The sequence below is a fragment of the Gracilinanus agilis genome, chromosome X (genome assembly GCF_016433145.1).
Source record: "Gracilinanus agilis isolate LMUSP501 chromosome X, AgileGrace, whole genome shotgun sequence".
Lineage (NCBI taxonomy): Eukaryota > Metazoa > Chordata > Mammalia > Didelphimorphia > Didelphidae > Gracilinanus > Gracilinanus agilis.
Window position 1 is genome coordinate 36,019,510 of NC_058136.1, and position 24,679 is coordinate 36,044,188.

At 37.8% G+C, this 24,679-nt stretch overlaps 1 protein-coding gene across 1 annotated transcript in view; it reads left to right on the forward strand.

The window, feature by feature from the left end:
• Positions 1-24,679, forward strand: part of ATP7A (ATPase copper transporting alpha) — a 56,271-nt gene that overhangs the window by 24,523 nt on the left and 7,069 nt on the right. Inside the window, exons 2-14 of the mRNA XM_044682803.1 lie at positions 4,743-4,947; positions 10,259-10,422; positions 11,447-11,608; positions 15,127-15,203; positions 15,401-15,626; positions 17,060-17,293; positions 17,660-17,751; positions 18,004-18,131; positions 18,523-18,677; positions 18,998-19,132; positions 21,212-21,406; positions 22,887-23,069; positions 24,109-24,322. Of these exons, the coding sequence (XP_044538738.1) occupies positions 4,743-4,947; positions 10,259-10,422; positions 11,447-11,608; positions 15,127-15,203; positions 15,401-15,626; positions 17,060-17,293; positions 17,660-17,751; positions 18,004-18,131; positions 18,523-18,677; positions 18,998-19,132; positions 21,212-21,406; positions 22,887-23,069; positions 24,109-24,322 (2,170 nt within the window). The remainder of the gene's footprint in view (positions 1-4,742; positions 4,948-10,258; positions 10,423-11,446; positions 11,609-15,126; positions 15,204-15,400; positions 15,627-17,059; positions 17,294-17,659; positions 17,752-18,003; positions 18,132-18,522; positions 18,678-18,997; positions 19,133-21,211; positions 21,407-22,886; positions 23,070-24,108; positions 24,323-24,679) is intronic.

The window sequence follows — 24,679 nt, forward strand, 5'->3', positions numbered from 1 at the left end:
TTGACCTGGTTCAAACTATTGTCATTTTGAACTTGAATTGGACCAGACCTAAAAAGAGAAACAGAAAATATCTGGATATATTTCTCTGATTTAAATAAACTTGAAAAATCAGGTGGCATCTCCAAAATGAGCACAGAGTTGGTTCTAGACTATGTCTCTGATTTCTACTATCTTAGAGAGAACAGAAGTTGTCATGCAGAGATCTTCCCATTTTACCCTCAGAATCTGAGACAAAAATGGGTGTCCCTGATCCTCCTTAAAGCAGATCCTCCATGGCAGGAAAATGGGAATTACTTCTTATTGACTGTTGACATGAAAGGCATGAAATGACCTTTTCTTGGTGTTAATTCCACTCATTTTCATATAGAAGATTTCAAAAGATTTAGGTTCTGACACATATTCATTCCTCTCTTAGTAAAATCATGTGGAAAGACTAGAAGGTTTAGTGCCTCTAATTCTGGAAATCTTACCAGATTAAAGGGATTTCACAGCAGTGACAAAGGAAAATAATTAAAAGGAAGTGTGGTATAATGGAAAGAGCCAGGAAACCCAAGTTCTAGTGCTAACTGCCTTTAATGATCTCTGTGACCTTGGACAAGTTGCTTCCCTGGGCCTTCTTTTCCTTATCTGTGTAATGAAGAGATTAGGCTGGAAGAGGTTTAAAGTTTCCTTCCACTCCAGAATTCAGTTCAATTCAGCAAACACTAACTAGTTACTGATGTGGAAATGTTGGCTGCAACACTTGGTAAGATGAGGATCAGAGGAAGGGTTTTTGTGTAGAACATACTTTTGTTTCATCCAGCATTATTGGTATGCCATTTTCTGATTGCACTGATGTACTTACCCAGTCCCTTGCTTCATGAGAGGTTAACTTCAACAGATGAAACGGTTTAATTGTGCATTTTAATTCCTTCATAAACTTTCTCAGTGATTATTTAGTTTGCAGGAGCACACAGAAAGTTCTTTCCTGAATTTTTTGAACTTCTTCAATTACCTTTTCTGCTTGTTGTCCCCTACACGTGGCATTTCATCTCCTGCCTCTAGGCAGAGGCCTCATAGACTCTACCGCTTCTTCATGGTTTGAATAACAAACTTCCTTCTACAGGTTTTCTCTTGTGATCTCCCTATTCAGTGGTTTTTAACCTTTTGGGGTGTTTTGCTTCTCTTCAGGGAAATCTATGGACCCCTTTCAGAATCACGGTTTTAAATAATTTGAAGAAAGTGCTAAAATTTACTTAGAGATTAGAGAAACTAAACATGTAAATTTTCCCCCATCCAAATTCTTGGAGGCTCCAGGGACACCCTGACTTCTCGGTATATACTATGCCCCAGCACAGTGAAACTCCTTGTGGCCATGGCCTAGCACAGAGTTTAGGAGGAGATTAATAAAATGCTTGTTGAATTGCATGCTAATACAGCCTATAGGAAAGAAAGGTAGAGACAAGAAACTGGTTTATTTGACACCCTTGTTCTGACTATAATTCTTTCATTCTGCCAAACTATCTCATTTGCCTGGAGAATAGCCAAATATTGACTGTTTCATGGGCCTGAATTTGTGCTGAGATGCTAAACCTCTGTGACTTATTTTAAGATTCTGTTGCACTTATGGGGCAGCAAGGTGACTCACTAGATAGAGATCCAGACATGGAGATGGGAAGTCTTGGGTTTAAATCTGACCTCAAACATTTTCTAACTGTGTGACCCTGGGAAAGTCACTTAACCCCATTTGCTTAGCCCTTACTGATCTACCTTGAAACCGATACTTAGTATCAATTCTAAGACAGAAAGTAAGGGTTTATTTAAAAAAAAAAAAGATTCTATCGTACTTAAAAAGTGTCAAAATTGCAGAAGAATAACTAGATTAGCCTCTTGGACTAACCCTAACCCAATTAATCTGAAAGAAAAAAAACTTTTAAGTGATTGTCATTATTAACTTATTTTTTGCATTAATAAGGTTCCTGAATAATTATTGGTAATTTTGAAGGAATGAGGGAGCTTTAAAGTAAAATTAAGATACGAATTAAACTGGGTTAACACATTGGCTTGGGTAAACTATTGCCTTTGAAAATGAAATTCCTTTTGGAATTTTTTTCCCTGGCAACTCTGGTATTACTTGGTATTCCTCCTGGGTACTAAATAGCAGACTAGGGCCTTCACTACTTCAGGATGTTTTCCCATGACCAGGAAAGTAGCAAAGACCCTGGAAGGATCTAGTTGCCTATCCTTGAGGGAATGACTGAAGCATTTGCAAGAATTTGAACAAAATGCAGTCTCTTGCCCACCAGCTCAGCTACAGAAGAGTACCAGGCAGGCTCCAACCAGTTGTTCATGAGGAAAAGACTACATAGGGCTATTAGTGGCCAATTCTATCTCTTGGTTTTCTTCACATATACCAAATCATTGCAGGTATAGGGGTAAGTTATGGGTCAATCCTCACCCTCATAGGTGTTGGTCAATTCTTGAAAGAAGGGTGGGAACACAGGGAGGTACATTAGATGGGAATTTCCTCAGACTGCAAGGGAGATTGGAGACTTCCCTCCAATCCCAAGTGGTGAAAGATTGAAGCAAAATTCTCTGCCCTTTATCTTGCAGCAGGGAATTAATTACTGCTAATCTGCTGAGGATTCTTCCCAAATGTCCCCTGCTCTGATACCTGCTGCTCTTAATGAATATTTCCTGTGTTTCCTTAGAGAAGTAAATACTTTATCCTGCATTGCCCAATTTTTTAGAGTTAGATAGAGTTAAAAACCTGGTCTTATTAATTTCCCTACTATTTTTGGCTTTCAGGTGGTAGATTTATTTTTGCTCATGTCAGAGATAATTAGGGGGAAATGTTTCTGACAAATGTAGTCTTATTGGTTAGATTCTGGTGAAGAGTTAGGAATCCTCAAATCTTAGTTTGACCTTTACTCCCAACTCATTGTTGGGATGGTGACCAGTGGACCTTGTAATGAGGGTAACATTTTCAGCTGCTTATTTTATAATTTAAATGTATGATTTCCATGTCTAAATTAGGGAGGATATAAAAAAAAACTGCCATGTAGGTAAGGGGGTTTGGTTGAATGGATGGTAATCACAGAGTCTTTTCACTCATCTCTAATTTTGTAGCCTCATAGAAGGTGAAGTTATCTCAGATTTTAGTGTATCATATATTAAGAGCTGGAGGAATCTTAGAAAATCAGTTAGTCTCTTTTCATAGGTAAGTAAACAGAGGCCCAGAGATGATAAGTCCATGATCAAGCAGGTTGTAGATAAGTAGCAGAGCTAGGATTTGAACTCAGTTTCAGGACCTCCAGTTCCTTACCACCTAGGCTTGTCTTTGCTGTTTCAAAGTTAGTTCATATAACTCAGCCATCAAGAGACTCTATTAAAAACATTTATGAAATAATTTCTACTTTTTCTCTACCTTCTATTTAGATAGTGGTATGATCTTCTTCAGTTTTCTTCTTTAAATTTTATCTTTTTGTCTACTTAAAAGCCCCTCAAGGGTCTGGAGAATGTTTTTCAGATGTGATTTTGATATCCCAATAGGGATAACACTTATTTGCTTAAGGGGGAAGAGACAAGAGGGAACTCCTAAGAAGATCTTATCAGGTAACTAGAAAAGGATCAATGAGACTGATGTTTATTTTACTTAAAACCCTCACATCTTCGCTTCTGTAGGGGTATTGAACGTATTAATACGTCATTAAAAGTAATTTTGACAGGCCCAAAGATGGGAGGTTCTGGGTTCAAATCTGGCTTCACACTTCCTAGCTGTGTGACCCCTTAGCCCTTACCACTCTTCTGCCTTAGAACCAATACACAGTATTGATTCTAAGATGGAAGGTAAGGGTTTAAAAAGATAACTTTGAAAAGTTCTCCTTATCTATCTATCCTCACTTAATTTAAACTCCTAAGAGGATGGCAGTGGTTGGAAGAGTTCCATAGGACTAGGTCTGTGCTCTTTTAATTCATTTAAGATTTCACTTGGACAGGAATGGGTAGTAAGGAAATAGGGAGTTGGTAGCAGTGGAAAGATACCAAACTGGCCAGCAGTCACTTAATGACTTTCAAGGTTGCCTTATTGGTTTACTCAGTACTTGGAAGTATCCTAGTGATATAAGCATAGTCAAATAGCAGGGAAGCATCTCTGCTGGTGTAGTTTCCAACCTTTTGTAATATGAGCACGCTTTTTCTAACATCAAGCAATCACATAACATTTGTACTTTTAATATCTGTTGATTCAGAAAATGTAAAATGATCAAAGATTAGTATTTAGGATCCCTTTAAATGAATTTGCTGCATATTGATCACAATAGCATCTGTATATATTTGGAAAACTACATGTGTGTAGGGCATTCTGTCTCTGGAAGGTATATTATGTTTTTTTGAAACCCTTACCTTCTGTCTTAGAATCAATACTAAATATTGGTCCCGAGGCAAAAGAGTGATGAGGGCTGGGTAATTGAGGTTTAATAACTTTACCAAGATCACATAACTAGGAAGTGTCTGAGGCCAGATTTAAACTCAGGACCTCCCATCTCCAAACCTGGCTCTTTATCCATTGAGCCATTAACTACCCTAGAAGGTATATCATTAATAAAATGGAGCCCTAGCAATAACTCCTTGCCTCCCCAATGTTCAGTGGCCCACAGGTTGGGAACCATTGGTATAGTCAATAAGCCTTTGGGTGTAACATTCCAAAAAAGCAAAAACTATTTCCCTTGGTGCCAGGAATGGAACTTTTTTTTTTTAAATAGTCTTTATTGCAAACATTGCTTTTAGATTCTGATAAGGAAACATGCGGCAAGACAGCAATATGGACTCATAGTAAAGAAGAGACAAAACCTCTAATCCAGGATAAGGAGGAGGCAAAGACTCCAGCCAAATGTTACATTCAGGTCACTGGCATGACCTGTGCTTCCTGTGTGGCAAACATTGAAAGGAACCTCCGACGAGAAGAAGGTGAGGAATCTAGTAAAGTTTGTTCTAATAACTTTGAGCTCCTTTGTCCTTTTTGTGCTGCTAAGAATCTTTCTTGATGCCGGAGACCTGTCTGAGCCATTCTTCTTGGTCTCTTTGCAGGATTTTTAGTCATGTCCTGCTTCCTTGTGGCTGTTCTCCAAGTATGTGTCCTGAGCTCTCTACTTTTTCTTCCTCTTTCTGCACTCTCTCTCTCCCAGTGATCTCATTAGCTCCCTCAGATTCAACTGTTATCTCTGTGCAAATGACTCCCAGATCTCAATATAAAACTCATCTCCAAAAATTTTTATAACAAAAACCTCCGACAAAGGTCTAATTTCTCAAATTTATAAGGAGCTAAGCCAATTGTACAAAAAAATCAAGCCATTCCCCAATTGACAAATGAGCAAGGGACATGAATAGGCAATTTTCAGATAAAGAAATCAAAACTATCAATAAGCACATGAAAAAGTGCTCTAAATCTCTCATAATTAGAGAAATGCAAATCAAAACAATGCTGAGGTACCACCTCACACCTAGCACATTTGCCAATATGGCAGTTATAGAAAATAAAAAATATTAGAGGGGTTGTGGCAAAATTGGGACACTAATGCATTGCTGGTGGAGTTGTGAATTGATCTAGCCATTCTGCAGGGCAATTTGGAATTATGACCAAAGGGCTTTAAAAAGAATGCCTGCCCTTTGATCCAGCAATACCACTACTAGGTTTGCACCCCAAAGAGATAATAAGGAAAGATACTTGTACGAAAATATTCATAGCCACACTCTTTGTGATGGCAAAAAAATTGGAAAATGAGGGGGCGTTTCTCGATTGGGGAATGGCTGAATAAATTGTGGTATCTGATGGTGATGGAATACTTCTGTGCTGTAAGGAATGATGAACTGGAGGATTTCTATATGAACTGGAAGAACCTCCAGGAACTGATGCAGAGTGAAAGGAGCTGAACCAAGAGAACATTATACACTGAAAATGAGGAACTGAGGAACAATACAATGTAATGCACTTTGCTAATACAAGACAATCCCAAGGGACTTATGAGAAAGAATGCTATCCACATCGAGAGAAAGAACTGTGGAAGTAGAAACAGGAAGAAAAAACAAATGACTTATCTTTTGTTTATATGGATACATGATTTGGGGTTTTGGTTTTAAAAGACTGCTTTATTGCAAAAATGAATAATATGGAAATAGGTATAAGTGATAACATTTGTTTCACCCAGTGGAAGTGATTATTGGATCCGGGAGGGGAGAGAGGAGAGGAAAGGGAAAGAAAATGAAATATGTAAACATGGAAAAATATTTAAAAATTTTTTAAATTAAAAAAAACTCATTTCCTTCTTGAACTCCAGGATTCCTTATCTAGCTGTCTGACTTCTCCAACTGGATGTCCTGTTAGTTATCTAGTCTATTACATTCTCATATCACAATTTGTTCAGCCATTTCAAAATCAATTGGTGCCCACTTCGTTTCTAAACCTTTACTATGACCAAAAAAAAAGAAAGGGGAAAAAAGAGCTGCTATGATATATTGGACCTTTCTATTGTCTTTGATGTCTATGGTTGAACTGCACTTTGAAACAGTGATGCTCTTGGGTTACGGAGGAGTAAAGTCTTTCTGCCCTATCCCTGAAAGACTCTTGACTGCTGGCCTTTGTGAGCTCCTGTCTGCTTTTTATAGTTTTGTCTTTTGTTCCTTACTTTCACTTCTTAGCACTATGGGCTGGAAAACCAGATTGAGGAAGTCACTTTTCCCCTATGGTCCTCATTTCCTCATCTGTAAAATGAAGGGGTTGGACTAGGTGACCTTGAAGGCCATTTCCAGCTCTAAATCTAAGATCTGATGATATTACGCTCAGTATTTCCAAAACAGAACTCATCTTTCACCCTAAACCTTTAATTTTCACCTCCTAACTTTCCTGTTTTTGTCAAAAACATCACCCTTCTTCCAATTACAAAGTTCACAACCATAGGGATCATTCTTCACTTTTCACTTTTACTCCCTCCTCATATTTAATCAGTTGTCAAGTCTTCTTGTTTCCACTTCCTCAAAATCTCTCACATCCATCCCCTTCTCGTGCCTGTCACCACAAACACCCTAGTCCAGGCCCTCACCACCTCTCACCTGGATTATTACAATGGATTAATTGGACTCTGGCTCTGACTCTCTCTCTCTCTCTCTCTCTCTCTCTCTCCCCCTCCATTCCTCCCTCCCTCTTTTTCTCTCCTATAATAAATTAAGTTAAATCTTCTCTACAATTGACCCTCCCAAGTTGCCGTGTTGCTATCGCCTGGGCCTAACCATGTCATTCCACTGCCCCAGAAACTTCAGAATCTTTAGAATAAGATATAAACTTCTATTTGGCATTTAAACAATCTGGCTCTAGCCCTTTCCAGGCTAATTATACATTAGTTATCCTCATGTACTCTGCACTTCAGCCAAACTGGTCTACAAGTATTCATAGTCAAGCAAAACAAATTCCCACATTGGACATGCCCAAAAATACACGTGTCATTCTGCATCTTGAGTTCATTACCTCTCTGCCAGGAGGTATATAGCCTATTTCACCATCGTCTAGAATCATGACTGTGCAACGATCAGCATTCTTAAGTCTTTCAAATTTGTTTTTCTTTATAGTATTGATATCACTATATAAATTGTTTTCTTGGTTCTGCTCACTTCACTCTGGATCATTTCATACAAGTCGTCCTAGATTTCCCCAAAACTGTCCCTTTCACAATTTTTTATGATGCAATAATATTCCTTTACATTGACGTACCATCAACAAATGATGTGTCATCATTTAGTTAGCCACTCCCCAATTGTGAGGCACCCCACTTAGTTTCTAGTTCTTTGCCACCATCAAAAGAGCAGCTATAAATATTTTTACAATACAATTCCTTTTTCTCTTTCATCGATTTCTTTGGAGGTATAGGCCTAGTAGTTGTATTACTAGGTTAAAGGTTATACACAGTTTAGTAACTTTGAAGACATGGTTCCAAATTGCTTTTCACAGATCCACTAAGTGCATTATTGTACTTATTTTCCCACAATCTTCCCAATAATCACTTTCCTTCTTTTTGCCAGCTTTGTTAATTTGTTGAAATGGTACTTCAGAATTCTTTTAATTTGTATTTATTTATTAGTGATAGAGCATTTTCCCACATGGCTTTTGATAGCTTAGATTTCTTCTTTTGAAAACTTCCTGTTCGTATCCTTTGTCCATTTATCTGTTGGGGAATTACCCTACTCACTATTTCTTCATACAGTATTCCATTTCCCACCTCTGTGCCTTGCACATTTTGTCCCCCGTGTCTAAAATGTTCTTCTACTTTGTCTTTGTCTCTTGTGACTCCCTTATAGGATCAGCTTAAATACCATCCCTCTCAAGTTGCTTTTCTTGATTTTTCCATTTGCTATGTCGTCTTATCAATTTGTGTTTATTTTGTCTATAGTCGATATTTGGAGCAGCTAGGTGGTACAGTGGACCTAGAGTCAGAAATATTCATGTTCTTGAGTTCAAATCTGGCTTCAGACAAATAGCACTGTGACTGTGGGCAAGTCACTTAACGTTGTCATAGTTCCTCATCTGTAAAATGGGCTGGAGAAAAAAATGGTAAACCACTCCAGGATATTTGCCTAGAAAACCCCCAAATAGGGTCATGAAGAGTCAGCTACAACTGAAACAACTAAATGACAGAAGTCTATTTTTACTCATTTGTGAACCTGTTGTTCCTCCAGTAGCTTATAAGCTTCTCGGGGGCAAGGACTATTTTTTTGTTTTTGTCTTTGTATTCCTAATGTCTGACATCTAGTAAGTTTTTAATAAATGCTTGTTGATATATTGATTAGAGAAATGAGACAAGTCACACTAGTATAGGTTTATATTTAAGTATATGATAGCTGTTTTACCAGCGAATTTCTTCCATTACCAATCTGTGTATCTGGGAATTTGAAGTATGGGATGCCTTTTAGAGAATCTAATATACTAAGACTTAGATGAACTGATGCAAAGTGAAGTGAGCAGAATCAGGAAAACATTGTACACAGTAACAGCAGGATCATACAGTGGCCACTGTGAATGATTTAGGTATTCTCAGCAATTCAGTAATCAAAGAGAATTCTGAAGGACTTATCCTTCTGCCTCCTGAGAAAGAACTGATAGAGGCTAAATGTAGATCAAAGCATACTTTTAAAACTATTTTTCTTGTGTTTTTCCCCTATATTTTCTTTTGCAACATGATAAATATGGAAATATAATTGGCATGAATTCAAATGTATATTCTATATAAAATTGCCTGCCTTCTCAAGGGATGGGAGGGAATTTGAAATGCAAAATTTTAAAAACTGAATGTTAAATTTTGTTATATGTATTTGAGAAAAATAAAAAAAAGATGAATCTAACATATCTCCAGACAACAAGATAGTAGAATATAAAAAAGTTTTATTTGATAATATGACAGTGTTTACATTGCTTCTTTTTTGGTTATCTTGCTAGAACTACTTTTAGCAGTTGCATTCAACAAATTCAATTGAACACATATGACTAAGCTCTTACTGTGCCACTGGGTGAGATACAAAGATTAGATAATACCTGGGCCCTGACCTTATGCAGAGCAATCATTAAGAGACCATTTCTGATGGAGCACTGCCTCAATGAGTAGTCATTTGTTTTTCTTAAAGGAAAAGTTTTTTTTAATCAAATGCTGACTTCTTTCCTCTGTTTGGTTTCTCAAGATATGTAAGTTCCTTTAAAAAATTAAATTAAAAATTTTAAAACAGATATTTTATTTTCCCAATCACATGTAATAACATTTTTCCTCATACATTTTCTGAAATTATAAGATCCAAATTATCTCCCTCCCTCCATCTCATCCCTTCCCCCTCCTGGAGATGGTAAGTAATTTGATCTAGGTTATATATATTATCATGCAAAACATATTTCTAGATTGTTCATTGTTATAAGAGAATACTCACATAAAACCAAGGTGAAAACACAAACTACAGTGAAAAATAGTATGCTCTGATCTGCATTCTGATTCCAACATTTCTTTCTCTGGAGTTGGATTCTTTGTCATAAGTATGTAGGTTCCTTTTTTAATAGGGCCCTCAATTAACATTAATCCCTCCAGTTGATCTTTGTTTTGAGCATAGAGGTTAATTTTTCTAGTTTAATTTGAGGCACTTTGTACCATTGGTCTTAGTTTTAACTGAAAACCAATTAAAAGACAATCATAAGACTCTTCCTTTTCTGTAGGTATTATGTTATCTGTATTTTTAAAATTAATATTCCCAGGGATATATTCGGTGCTTGTGGCCCTGATGGCTGGTAAGGCAGAAGTAAGATATAATGCTGCTCTTGTGCAGCCCCCAATGATAGCAGAATTCATCAAGGAACTTGGATTTGGAGCTGTGGTGATGGAAAATGCTGGTGAAGGGGATGGAGTTCTGGAACTTATTGTAAGTAAGACCTTTAAAGCCTTCGATGGAATACTTGGGGATGATTTAGCATAGAGTCACAAAGGGTTGGAAAATCAAACTTCAAAGAAAAGGCTAAAGGAATCAGAATTACCCAATCTGCAAAAGAGACTGAGAATATTTAATGACAGGCTATAAATGATATGGGTAAAGGGTTATTCTTCAAAGGACAGTGGCTGGGTCTGTTGCCATATCGAGGAAGAATCAAAACAAGAAGAAATTAACTTCAACTGTAACATGAAGGATTTGAATTGGACATTGGGAAAAAATGTCATCGCACAATTTTTAGAGAAAAGAATGGGTAGGTAACCAGGACAGGTTGTAGAATCTCTTTCTTTAAAAAAGTGGAGAGGGGGCAGCTGGGTAGCTCAATGGATTGAGAGTCAGGCCTAGAGACAGGAGGTCCTAGGTTCAAATCTGGCCTCAGACACTTCCCAGCTGTGTGACCCTGGGCAAGTCACTTGACCCCCATTGCCCACCCTTACCACTCTTCCACCTAGGAGCCAATACACAGAAGTTAAGGGTTTAAAAAAAAAGTGGAGAGATTCTCATCTGTTGATGATCTGTCTCCACTATACATGAGTCTTTTGGGGATGACTGTCCATTTTTTTTATTATTTTGTTTAAGAGGAAAAACACAATTCCTTGTTTTGACAACATATTGCAAGCTGTTTTATGGGACATAGTTTAAAGCAGAGAGATTGGTCCAGATGATTTAATTTTTTAAAAGCCCCTAAAATTTAGATGAATAGCAGCCTACCACATGTTAATACTCGGCATGTTTCAATGATCATCTCTGAATAGTACCAGAGGGAACCTAGGTTACAGGGAATTAAACACACAAGCACAGACATGCACACGTACATATCTGTGAAAATAGATTGCCACCTGCTGGTTGTATAAAATTTTGTTTTACGTACAGCTGTGACTTTCCCAGAAATTAGCCATAATGCAATATCCAAGAAAAGGTTATATATCTGAAAGAGTTGAATGCTTGTATTTAACAGGTGAGAGGAATGACATGTGCTTCCTGTGTGCATAAAATCGAATCTACTCTTATGAAAACCAGAGGGATCTTCTACTGCTCTGTAGCCCTGGCTACCAACAAAGCTCATATCAAATATGATCCAGAGGTTATCGGTCCGAGAGATGTTATCAGTACAATACAAGTAAGTACCAAGATTTTATTTTTTTTTCATTATTTAGTCATCAACTAGAGCTTTCTTACATATCATCTGATTTGCTCAGCTCAAGATTTCTCACTTATCCCGCCTAGTATTGAATTGTAATCTAGAATAATTATAGCTGAATTAACCAATTCCCTGACAATCTTCTAGAATCATACTCTTCTGGCTAGACAGCAGAGTAGGAACCTAGGGTACTTTATGTGGCCCTTCATATTTCTCTTGATGACAATTGACTCCAAATTCAGTTGGAATGACTTTTGAATTAGTTGACTTTCCACACTCTCTCTGGTGGGTTCCCCTTGTCCCCGCTTTGCTCTTGCCACCACCCCTTTCTTCTGGTCCTCCTTGTCAAAAAAGAGCAAGACTTTAGAGCCATTTATCAGGTATAAAATGAAGACCTCTCTACTGATCATGGTTAGCCTTGAAAATGAAAAAAATTGGTAGTAAAATAAATTTTGACATGAGGGATTTTTCATGGTTATCTCTTGACTGGGGTGTGGGGGGTGTGGGTGTGTAAGTATATGACTGTTACTTGTGCATCAGAAAAAGGAATTGAAAGCCCAAATGCTTATCCATATAGTTGATTTCTCCTTTATCCTTCAGCAACTCACTTTGTTCATCTCAAAAAGAGGAGATTAGTAGTACACAAAAAAGCTTATTTAAACAAAACCATTAAAACAAACTTCTTCCTGTAACAAAAACATTACCAAGCCCCAACTTATAATAGCAATTTTTTCTTTCTTTTTTAGGTTTTAGAGATGTTTTTCAGCTTTTACAGCATAGAAATTAAACCAATATATTGAACCAAATTACTGAGCCCTCCTTCCCTTGTAACAAAAGCAGTTAAACAAAACCAAAAGTCCTGGTCTGACAATATGTGCGACATTATGTTCCCATAGTCCTCCACCTCTTTCCTGAGAGGAGGAGGTATGTTTCCTCTACTTCTTTAGGACCAAGATTGGTCATTGCAATTACTCTAGTTCAGCTTCCTTTTCCTGCTGTTTTCATTAACATCACTGTAGTCATTTGTGTTAGTTTTTGTTCTACTGGTTCTCTGTATTTCATTCTGTTTCATGTCAAAAGGAGCTAGTCAGGGTTTTTTTTTTTGGGAATTCCTCATATTTATTGTTTCTTATGGCCTTTTACAGTTATATAGCACAAGTAAATTCAGGCCGCAATTTGTCCAGCTGTTCCTCAGTTGATGGCTAGCACTTGTATAACTCTTTAAGGTTTGCAAAGTGCTTTACAAATTTATCTCATCCTCACAACTCTGAAAGATGGGTGCTCTTATTAGCTCCATTTTCCATTTGAGGAGACTGAGGCAAGTAGAGTTTCAATGACTTGCCCACCCCAGAGTCTCACAGTTAATAAGTATCTGAGGCTGAATTTGAACTCAGATCTTCCTGACTCCCGGTACAGAATACAACCCACTGCGCCCCCTACCTACCATTTTGACTTTGGTATATATGCCTAGCATTGGGATTAGTGGACTAAAGTGTATGAACAGTTAAGTGACTCTTCTTAAATATCATGAAATTGTTTTACTGAGAGGTTGGACCAATGAATTCACAGTTCCTTAAGGTGTATATCAGCAAACGTGTACCATAGACCTTCTGACAATGACAGTTTGCATTTTTTATGTAGTGAAATCTCAGCATTGTTTAAATTTCATTTCTCTTGTTACTAGTGCTTTGGAGCATTTTTCATTAACGTCATTGTTCATTCATCTATTTCAAGTAGTAGTCAATAAAACAAACTCTACATCATTGATTCTCAGCCATTTCAAGTATGACAACTCCTTTTTAACATCAAAAATTTGGCAGATTCCTACAGAAAAAAGTTACCTTCTGTTGATTAACTAAAATAGATAAAACAAAAAGCTATTGAGTTCAGTAGCTTTTGTTTTTCATTAATTGTGACAGTGTCCATGCATGTATATAAAAAATGGGAACACATATTATGAGAGTGAGACATTGAGTCTGTAGAAGGTGTGTTTGCTTTTCTGTGACAATCCTGCCACCCTATATTGAATCCTTGAATGAGATGGAGGGCCTGTAAGCCTCTGGGCCTCACCTCAAGCCTCACCCCTAAGCTCCCTGTCTTTGGGCCACAGGTTGGGGGCTCCTGGTCACAAGCATTGACACTTGTCACACTGGGACTTGAAGTGGACTCATGACTTTTTGTTCTCGTGGAATTTAACTGAAACATTTGCAGAACATAGTTAAGGGGAGTGTTGTTGGGGGAGAGTGCACTGCCCCTTGCACATAGGGAGAAAGAAAGTGCTACTAATCCTGGTGCCATGCTTTTCCACAGAGGAGTTTTCTCTTCTCTCCCTCCACTTAATAAGAATCTTTGGGCTTCATTGTGAAAGACCATTCTATTATTTATTGTATAATTCTGAGCATGACAACTCTTGGCTTTTTTTAAACTAAATTTACAATTCATATAAAAGTACCTAATCCCAGGTGCTGAATAAGGAGACATAATGGATGGCAAAAGCTCTTTGGCAGTAAAATAGCAATAACAACAACAATTGATGTTTATATAGCACCTGAAGGTTTGTAGTACTTTAAATATGTTATCTGAAATTCATAATAACCTAGCGAGATGATTACCACAGGTATTCCATTATTATTTTCATTTTAGAGAGAATATTGTTCACTTCAAAGATGTGGCCACACAGCTAGTGTCAGGGTCAGGAGAGGAGCCTGGTCTTCTCCCCCTGCCCCTTTATTCTAAAGAAATGTAAGCAGACTTTATCCCCAAGTATTGAAAAAAAATTTATTTTTTTTTTGCTGTCTATCATCATATTGTTACTGTCATCTAACATGGCTTAGTTGTCTGATTCCCTTTATTCCCCTTTCTTTTTCATTGTCACAGAATGATTTTTGCAAGTGATCTTTTCCTGAGACACTAAGAATAGCAGCTGGTACACAAGGAATGCACTGGTCCTATAGTTAGTGTACTACCAAACTTAGGTCTATGACTCACTGTTCCTTGTTTATACTGAGGATATGTGATGATATATCTGTGTATGATAGGTGCACATTGGAGAATTGGTTAACAGAGAGCACCATCAGCATGTTGAATTGTGGCCATCTCCACCCTCCTATTGACCCATTTTTCGGACTACTACCCTCATTAGGTCTTCAAAGCATAGGTATAGGAAAACATGCCAAAGTGACAAATCATGCTTTTATGCTTATTTCTTATTGTTTGGCTTGGTAGGAAGAGGGGAGATATAACTACCTTTTGATGAGTGGAGCATCATTAGTAAATGAATGGCTGTCCTTTAGTTGGATAAACCAAGTGGGTGGAGAATTAAAAGATAAGATGATGTACAATGCCCTCATTTTGCTGAGAGATTATTAAACATCAATTGTTTCCTATTAGGGGAAATTCTCATCCCTTTGAGAGAATATGGTGAATATAATTTATATGAAAGCCTGGTTAAAGATCTTCCTGGTAGCATATTTTGAAACTGTTTTATCTTTCCTTAGAACTTAGGTTTTGAAGCATCTTTGGTCAAGAAGGATCGATCAGCAAGCCACCTTGACCATAAGCGAGAAATCCAGCAGTGAGTACTTCCAAGTGTTTCATTTGTTACAGTTTTGGAAAGAATTCTCATTAAATGTTGGCAGCCATGCTTGAATAACAGATGCCAATATTTTCTCAGGTGGAAGGGTCACAGGTTGTTGTCTCTGTGTATCACATGTGATCTGTAATTGTTGGCTACCTCCAAAAAAGATTTTCCCTGTTTTTTTTTATTTCAAGATGGAAACGAGCCTTCCTTGTGAGTCTATTTTTCTGTATTCCTGTGATGGGGCTGATGATTTATATGATGATTATGGACCACCACCTTTCTAGCATTCACCAGCATCACAATTTGAGTCAGGAAGAAATGGCGAGTTATCACTCAGCAATGTTTCTGGAGCGCCAAATCCTGCCAGGGCTGTCTGTCATGAATTTGCTGTCCTTTTTATTGTGTATACCTGTTCAGGCAAGTGAAATATGCTGGATATTTTTGTGTACTGTGGAAACAATCAAAGAACTTCTGACGTAGAAGCTTATTTTCAAATGTAAGCTGGAAATGAATCATAAATCTAATCTTTATCCAGGACAGAAACAATGATATTGGACACTTAAATCTAAATTAGATGGTTCTTCTTTTAAAAGCCAATCAGAGAGGGCAGCTGGGTGGCTCAGTGGATGTAGAGCCAGGCTTACAGACGGGAGGTCCTAGGTTCAAATCTGACCTCAGACACTTCTTAACTGTGTGACCCTGGGCAAGTCACTTAACCCCCATTGCCTAGCCCTTACCACTCTTCTGCCTTGGAGCCAATACACAGTATTAACTCCAAGACAGAAGGTGAGGGTTTAAAAAAAAAGCCAAGCAGAATGGTGTTTGTTATCGAAGTAGGAAACAAAGCATGAAGAATTACTGACCTCAGGATTGAAATCTGGCAAAACATGTGATGTTATATATGTTATTTCTCCACTGTGCTTCAGTCTAATCACTTAACAATAGACTTTTGGGGTCATTGTTTCCTGAAGCGCTACCATTAAACCATTAGACAAAGTAATCTTGAAATTTAAACTAAAAGGACAGCTATACTTGAGGGGAATAGTTTTTTCAAAAAAATTATTTTTATCTGAGTCCCTTATTTCATCAGAATTAAGGCTATATTTACCAGTCATATCTGCCTAAGTCTACCATAGGGAGAAAAAAGAAAACAACTACTAGATTTTATATTCTATGAAATATCTTTGTTTTAGACCCTAAAAAAGGGGAAGTGAAATTTAAATGCAAAGGGTACTTGGCCACATAATGCAAGTCTTTTCCTGATCTCTGTTTTTCGAAACATATCAGAAAGATCCCAGAACCATCCACATTTCCAGGTTTATAGTCTAGCATGTCTATAAAGTAACAGTCTAGACCCATGGGTCAAGTCAGGGTAACTGGATTATTCCCCAAAGACATTAAGCAAGTATATATTCTCCAAATATTTATTAAGCACCTACTGTGCATCAGGTACAATGGATACAACAAAAGACAAAACAGTCTTGCTTTCCATCGGAGAAGCAGAAAACTTATCCTTGTATGTGACCATTTGAAGGTCCTTGTAGGATATATTACCATTGTTCCTGGACGAAGTCTCTTCTGAGGCCAAGACTGACAAACCATGACTTGAGGGTCAAATTCAGCCATCCCACCTTCCCTCCCCTTGTTTTTGGATAGCCAGTGAGTTAAGAATGGATTTTACGTTTTTAAGTATAACAAAACTGGATCTAACAAATGAAAAAACCTTCGCTTTCAACTATACCAAGACAGGTAGAGTTTCCCAACCTCTGGTCAAAGCTGCCTGACTTAGGCTTCTTGCATGGTTGTCCATGACTCACTGGGAAACACATCTGTGCTTCTTGCTGTTGCAGTTCTTTGGAGGCTGGCACTTCTACATCCAGGCATACAAGGCCCTGAGACATAAGACTGCTAACATGGACGTGCTCATTGTACTGGCCACCACCATTGCATTTGCCTACTCTTTGGTGATCCTTCTGGTTGCAATGGCCGAGAAAGCAAAAGTGAACCCCATTACTTTCTTTGACACCCCTCCTATGCTGTTTGTGTTCATTGCACTGGGGCGCTGGCTGGAGCACATAGCAAAGGTAAAAGAGAACAAGTGAGCAGGGCTGATTGGGAATCTGATGGCCTGGGCTGGGACACATTGGTATGGATAACGAAAGACTAATCATGGCGATGATTTATAGTTTAAACCCCCATGGGAGGATTTAGTAAAGGCAAATGATCCATTCTGGATTGGTGTAATGAGGCCCCATTTGAAACAGACAAAAAATAACGGGACAAAAATGTGCCCATCTAAACTGCCTTGAAATTTTTTCTAATTTGATCCGGTTATATTCCCCAAAGTAACTTGTTGCTACAGCTGTCTTACACACCAGATCTGACTGGGATCTTACTTTTATTCCTTTAGCATTGTTACTACTGAATATTTTCCTTTTTTTTCTTTTTAGGGGAAAACATCAGAAGCTCTTGCAAAACTAATTTCACTACAAGCTACAGAGGCTACCATTGTAACTCTCGACTCAGACAATATCCTCTTGAGGTATCTGATAATTCTTCCTCAGGAATTCTCACTTTGAGCTCTATTTCTGTAATGATATAAAATTCCTTCAACAAATTAGAAATCTCAGAAGAAGAGATCCTGCGAAATTGTCTTTTGTTGCTTCAACATTCCTTGGTCTCTGGCTATGTTATTAAAAACTGTGTATGGATATGTAACACAATTTGTACAAAGCATGTGGGGGAAACTGAGGCGGGGGAAGGATGTTATCTTTACACGTTTGTTCCTTTCCAGTGAAGAACAAGTGGATGTTGAACTTGTGCAACGTGGAGACATTGTTCGAGTGGTTCCAGGAGGCAAATTCCCAGTGGATGGTCGGGTTATTGAAGGGCATTCGATGGTAGATGAGTCCCTCATCACAGGTTGGTCCTTTCAGGGACTTGGGAAAGGATTGACATACCTACATCCAGATGTTTTCAGTCAATCAATTGGATAGTTATTAAGCACTATGCTGATGAGGCAGACAGAAGTCAAATGACTTGCCCAGGGTCACACAGCTAGTAAATATGAAGTCAGGTCTTCCTGACTCCAGGCCCAGTATTTTCTCCAGTGCATTTTAAGTGCCCCAGACAATTCTCTCTGACTGAGTTTTATTAATAGTCACATACCTCCATTGGCAGAGGGAATTTTTTCCCTGGGAGTTCTCTGTGCCAATGAAACACAAATCCTGGCCACAAAAATAAAGTTCAAATAAGAACTATCAGGCCATTGTTTCTGCATTTGCTTTCAAGAACTGTTTTTATCTCCTTCCAGGGGAAGCTATGCCTGTGACCAAGAAACCAGGCAGCCCAGTGATTGCTGGCTCTATTAACCAGAATGGGTCACTACTCATCAGAGCAACCCATGTTGGAGCTGATACAACTCTCTCACAAATTGTCAAGCTTGTGGAGGAAGCACAAACATCCAAGGTGACTGGGCTAGGCTGTCACCTGAGAAATTCTTTGGAGATGTGGCATGGCCTTGGTCTAGTCCAAGCAGTAGCTTTTAAATACTTTTCTGGTATTCTGGCCATAATTCAATTCAGTAAATAATTATTAAGTGCTTACTCTGAGCAGGACATGACCATAGGCCCTAGGGAGGCAGAGACAGACCATTTGCTTGCTGCTCATTTGTTTTGGGGTCAAAAAAAGATGTTTCTCCACAATGCCAACCATGTATTGTTTTCAGAGTAAAAAGGGAAAAAAAAAGACTCTGAACCAAATCTTTTTTTCATTTTTTGAAATCCTAGGCTCCCATCCAGCAGTTTGCAGACAAACTTAGTGGTTATTTTGTTCCTTTCATTGTTATTATCTCTGTTGTCACCCTCTTGGTCTGGATCGTGATTGGATTTATTCATTTTGAAGTCGTGGAAACCTATTTTCCTGTAAGTGGTTTGTAGGAACTTTATATATATATGTGTCTATATATATTTTTTTTAATTGGGAAGAAGTTGAACATTTCCTGTCTATCTTTTTATAAATAATTAAGTTGGATATTGCTTTAGGAGAAACGGATATTTTATGAAAATCTTTGGTGTATATGGTGGCTAGGGGCAGGAATTCATAGCTAGGGAGATCATGTTGACTATTCATATAGGCAAAGAATGTCCTTCAATATTTTATTTTATTTTTTTTATTATAAAGATATTTTAATTTTACCAATTACATGTAATAACAAATTTCCACATAAGTTTTCCATAGTTAGTTAATATGATCCAAATTGTCTCCCTTCCTCCTTTCCTTCCCTCCTCCCAGAGGAGCAATTTGATCTGATTTATACATCCTTCAACAATTTAGTCATGGAATTATTTTTTATTTCTAATTTCCCAAAAACTTGCATTAGACTTTTAAAATTTGTATAATAAATTTATTTTTGAACATTATATCTTTATTTTCTTTAAAGAATTTTTCTTTGACAAGGTCCTAGGTCTCTTCCTTCTTACCTTAAGTATCTAATTCTGTGACAGTCTTCTAAGTGTAGTATAGAAGAAAGAACATACATAGCCTGTGAACCAGATGACTTGAGTTCAAGGTCTGGCCCTATTCCTAACTTTAATTAGACCTTAGAAAAATCCTTTTCCTTTTAAGTGCTTATGAGTAAACTAACATTTTGATTAGATGATTTATAGGTCCCTTACTTCTAGAAAATCCTGTAATTCTGTAGCTTCTGACAAGAGAAAGTCAGGGTCAGCAAGTGTTTATTGAAAGCCCTCCTGCTATCAATGAACAAAACACTATTACTTTATCATGTTTCTTCAGAGGAAATTGGCCTTGGTGCATCACTGTCCGATCTCCAGATCACTGAACAGGTTAGGTTGAAAGAGCTGTATATTTTTCTTAGGAAACTAGTCTTTTGTGGAATATAAAAAGAAGAAAAATTTCTTTAAATGATTCAGGCTGATCACTCGGAGGGGGAAGGAAAGAGAGGGAGGGAGATAAGTTCGATCAAACTTAGAAAAACTTGTGTGGAAATTTGTTATTACATATAATTGATAAAAAACTTTTTTTAATGATTCAGGTTGGTCCAGTACATGCTTAACTAGAAAATTTCTAGGATATGTTTTGAAAGCTATCAATTACCAGGAATTTTCTGCTATATTTTAGGGAGTGTGAATGTCTTTGAAGGATTTTTCCCAAAGGTCATTTATTTATTCACATCCTTGAGATCACTGAATGTTGCTGTTTTTCTAACTAACAGAAGAACTCAGCTCATTCCTAGGTCTTCAGGATTTTTCTGGAATCATAGATTTGGAGCTTGAAGGGATCTTAAAGGTAGTTTAGTCCAACCTGTGAGTCAGTCAAGGAGTACTTATTCAGCATTTCCAATGTGCGAGACATTGTTTTAAGCACTAGAATACAAAAAAAAAAAAAAAAAAAAAAAAAAAAAAAAAGCAAAGATGGGGCCTCTGCCTTCAGTTGAGAGCCCAGAAGTGAAGAGACCTGTCCAAATTCTGTCTCACTGGTGGTTAAGGGGCAGAATGAGGATTTGAACTTAGGTCCTCTGACTCCAGATCTTTCACTCTTTCTGTGGTACCACTGTCTCCTTTTACTCCAAACCCATTGTTCGTATGACTTATCAAGTTTTCTTATTAGTTAGATTTAATTTTGTATAGATTCCAATTGAAGTCTCAAAAATAATGTTCATCTCTGATGCAGATGAAATTGAATTTAACCAAATTCTCTTTATCTGGCCTTTAGCATGGAATTTTCCATCTTTAGATGTAGGAAAAATGGAGTCCTACTTGTAGGAGCCTGGCCAGTCTAATATTGGATTAATTTTTTTAGGATCAAAAATAAAAAAATGTTTCTAGATTTTCTCTTGTAATAAAAAAAAGGATATTGGTAGCTAAGTGGAAGAGCCAAGTTTACAGGTGGAATTCTCATGTCTAAGCATATTTCCTTTGTATTGTCCTATCTGGCACCATATAGTTCAATAACTAGAATACATCTTCTTTCTTTGCAAGGGCTACAACAAGAGCATCTCCCGAACTGAAGTGATCATCCGATTTGCCTTCCAGGCTTCTATTACTGTGCTATGTATAGCCTGCCCCTGTTCTCTGGGCTTAGCTACTCCCACTGCTGTTATGGTGGGCACTGGGGTAGGAGCTCAAAATGGCATCCTGATTAAAGGTGGAGAACCCCTGGAAATGGCCCACAAGGTAAGCAATGAAGCTGACTTGTGCAGAACTAGAGGGCCAGAGCATGGTCATATTATTGCACAGAAGGCTCGCCGCCACCTGGGTCTTGGCCTGAGCTTCTTTCCTTGGCTTGTCATCTCTTTGAGTCTCCATTTCCTTACATGAGAAGATGAAGACCATAATATTGGCTCTACCTGCCTCACGAGACTGTTTTGGGAATAGTACACAGATAACATCAAAGTACTTGCTCAATGTGAAGGGCAATTGATTGCTATCTCCCATTGCCCCCTCTCCTTAGAGTCAGCTGTGTACCCCACAATCTCAGACCCATGTTTTTGATTACAGGAAAAAATACATTCGTGCCAGTGAGAGGATAATCTGAGGGTATAAACTCTACCTGTATATAAGTTCTATACAGCTACGCAACTTGAAGCACATGAGGGAGATCAAGTCCTGCTTAGGACCGAGTTGGAATGTTGTTCAAGCCACCCACTTTCAGTCTCTTGGGTATTGGGGCTCCTTTCTAGTTTCAGTCTGCTTTTTAGCTCTCTCCCCTAGGCTACCTGAGTGCCATTTCTTTTCTAGTTTTTAGCTTCTGATCTGGGGCTACATGGAACTCTCTGGTCTCCAGTTCCCCACCTCTGTTTACCTAGCTTCTGTTTACTCAGTGCCAATCTGCCCTTCACACCAAATTCAGAACAGGGCTTCTGCACCTTTATTATGACCTGAACCCTTGGGCTATCTGGAGAAGCCTCTAGTCCCCTTCTCAAAGTTGTGTTCTTAAATATGCAAAATAAAATACACCAAGTTACAAAGGAAATCAAAAACATTGAACTAACAATGTCCCTTTTTTCTTATCCAAGTTCATGGACTCTCTAAACTCTATCCATGGAATCCCTGGGATCTCTAGGAGCTAGCTTAAGAATTGGCTCACTCTAGTCGTTTAACAGACTTGTTAAACAGGCTGTTTAGGGCAACTAGATGGCATAGTATAGTATCAAGCCTGAAGTCAGGAAGTCTTATCTTCCTGAGTTCAGATCTGACCTCTGACACTTACTAGCTGTGTCCCTGTGTAAGTCACTTAACTCTCTTTGCCTCAGTTTCCTCATCTGTAAAATGAGCTGGACAAGGGCATGGCAAACCACTCTAGTATCTTTGCTAAGAAAACCCTCATGGGTTCGCGAAAAGGGAGATATGACTGAACAACAACTAAACAGCAAGTTTTTAATAGACTCATGTAGTTATTTAGCACAATTATACAGTCTATCATATACATTAGGGTGGAGGAGGAGTAGGGATTATCAACTGCAGTTCTATCTCTCTTCCTCTTCAATTCCTCTACGTTCCCATTCTCCCAAAAATAATTGAAGGGACGCTGTTTTTTAAAAAATACATAAGAAGGCAATATTTTTGCCAATAGTGGAACTCCTCTCCTCAACATTTTAGAATTGCTGATGGTAAAGACTATCACGATATGTTGTGACGCATATGACTTTTGCAGGTAAAGGTAGTGGTGTTCGATAAGACCGGAACCATAACCCATGGAACTCCAGTAGTGAACCAACTGAAAGTTTTAGTGGAAAGTAGTAAAATATCACGCAATAAGATCCTGGCTATTGTAGGAACTGCTGAAAGTAACAGTGAGCACCCACTAGGAGCAGCGGTAACAAAATACTGCAGACAGGTATGATATTTTCCTTGTTACCTAAAATAGTGGTCTTTCTATAGTGACTTTCCAAAGAAAGCTTCAGTATATGAAGTCGGATGACTTGGGAGCATTTGATTATGATTATGTATAATTTGGACAAGCCTACAGAAACAGATGTCTTAGCAAGTAATGCTTAAGCATTAGTTCTACTCTTAGCATTCACATTTCTTGATTTTTTTCTCTTCATTCTGTTTCTCCTTACCCTTCAACTACAACCAGTCATATCACTTATCCCCAAATTAAGTAAAGATAGATGGATCCCGAGAGACTTATGAACAATGAAGATTGTTAACAGCTTATGGGCTCTTTGAAGGCTAGGGCTCTATCTTACTTGCCTTTGTATCTCTCCCAGCACCATGCATTAACATCTTGCTCATTGTAGGCACTGAAATATCTGAATGAAAGAAAGGAATCTTTGGGTCATTAATGACCACTGCACCATATTGTAAAGAGCACTCTATCAGATTTGTTTTTTAATAATTTCAAAAGCATTTATTAAGCCCTTACTGTATGCCAGGCACTATACTAGGTGCTGGGGACACAACGACAAAAAATTTTTTTAAATCCCTACTCTTACCAGGGGGGGACAAATAAATGAAGGTATTATTGTTTCCTCGATGACCTTCACTGAAAATGGAGCCTGAAATAGTTAAGGATTTAACTTGTGGTGCTCCCCATGAGTAAGTAAGAAATGATCTTATGAGCATTCTTTGTATAGTAATTAGACAATGAGATTGAGAAGAAAAAATTCCAAGGTCCACTCTCATTTTCTCCATTCATTGACTCTTTATATGACCTTGGATGAGAGACCATTCTTAGTTCCTGCATTCTTGAAAAAATTCATATATCCAATTAGTAGCAATAAACATTAGTGAACTTTGCAGTATGTATTTGATAATTCATAATTAAATACAGGTTAAACTGTAGAATTTACATTGATTCTGACTAAATGAGGACCTTCGGATGTTTAGAAAAGGAAACAACATCATTCTGATTTTTGTTTTATTTTTATTAGGAGCTGGACACCGAAACCTTGGGTACCTGTACAGATTTCCAAGTTATCCCAGGTTGTGGCATTAGCTGTAAAGTAACCAACATTGAAGCTCTCCTCCATAAAAATGACTGGCAAGTAGAGGAAAATAATCTTAAAAATGCATCCCTCATGGACCTTGATGCAAATGATGGACAGCCAGGTCATTCTTCCTTGATTATTGATGCCCAGGTGCCCAGTAAGTTACTTGTCATTTTTTTAGTACCAATTGTAGACCATATAAGGGGAAGGTAGCAGACTTTGCAACCCTGAATTTTCAAACGCAAATCAGTTCGTTAACTGCAGCTTGTTTCTCCTCATTTACTAACACATGCCACATGCTGGATCTGATATGAATTATCTGATATATTGCATAGACCCACCAGTGATTCTCATAAATATTCTGGTTCATTTGCCTATGTTGGAAATATGTTAATATACAAATTATTTTATAATACTCATCATTGCAAAATATAACATCCATATTTGGAAGCATATATGCTTTTTTCTTAGAAACAAAAAATAATCAGAACATCATGCAATAATAGCATGAGAT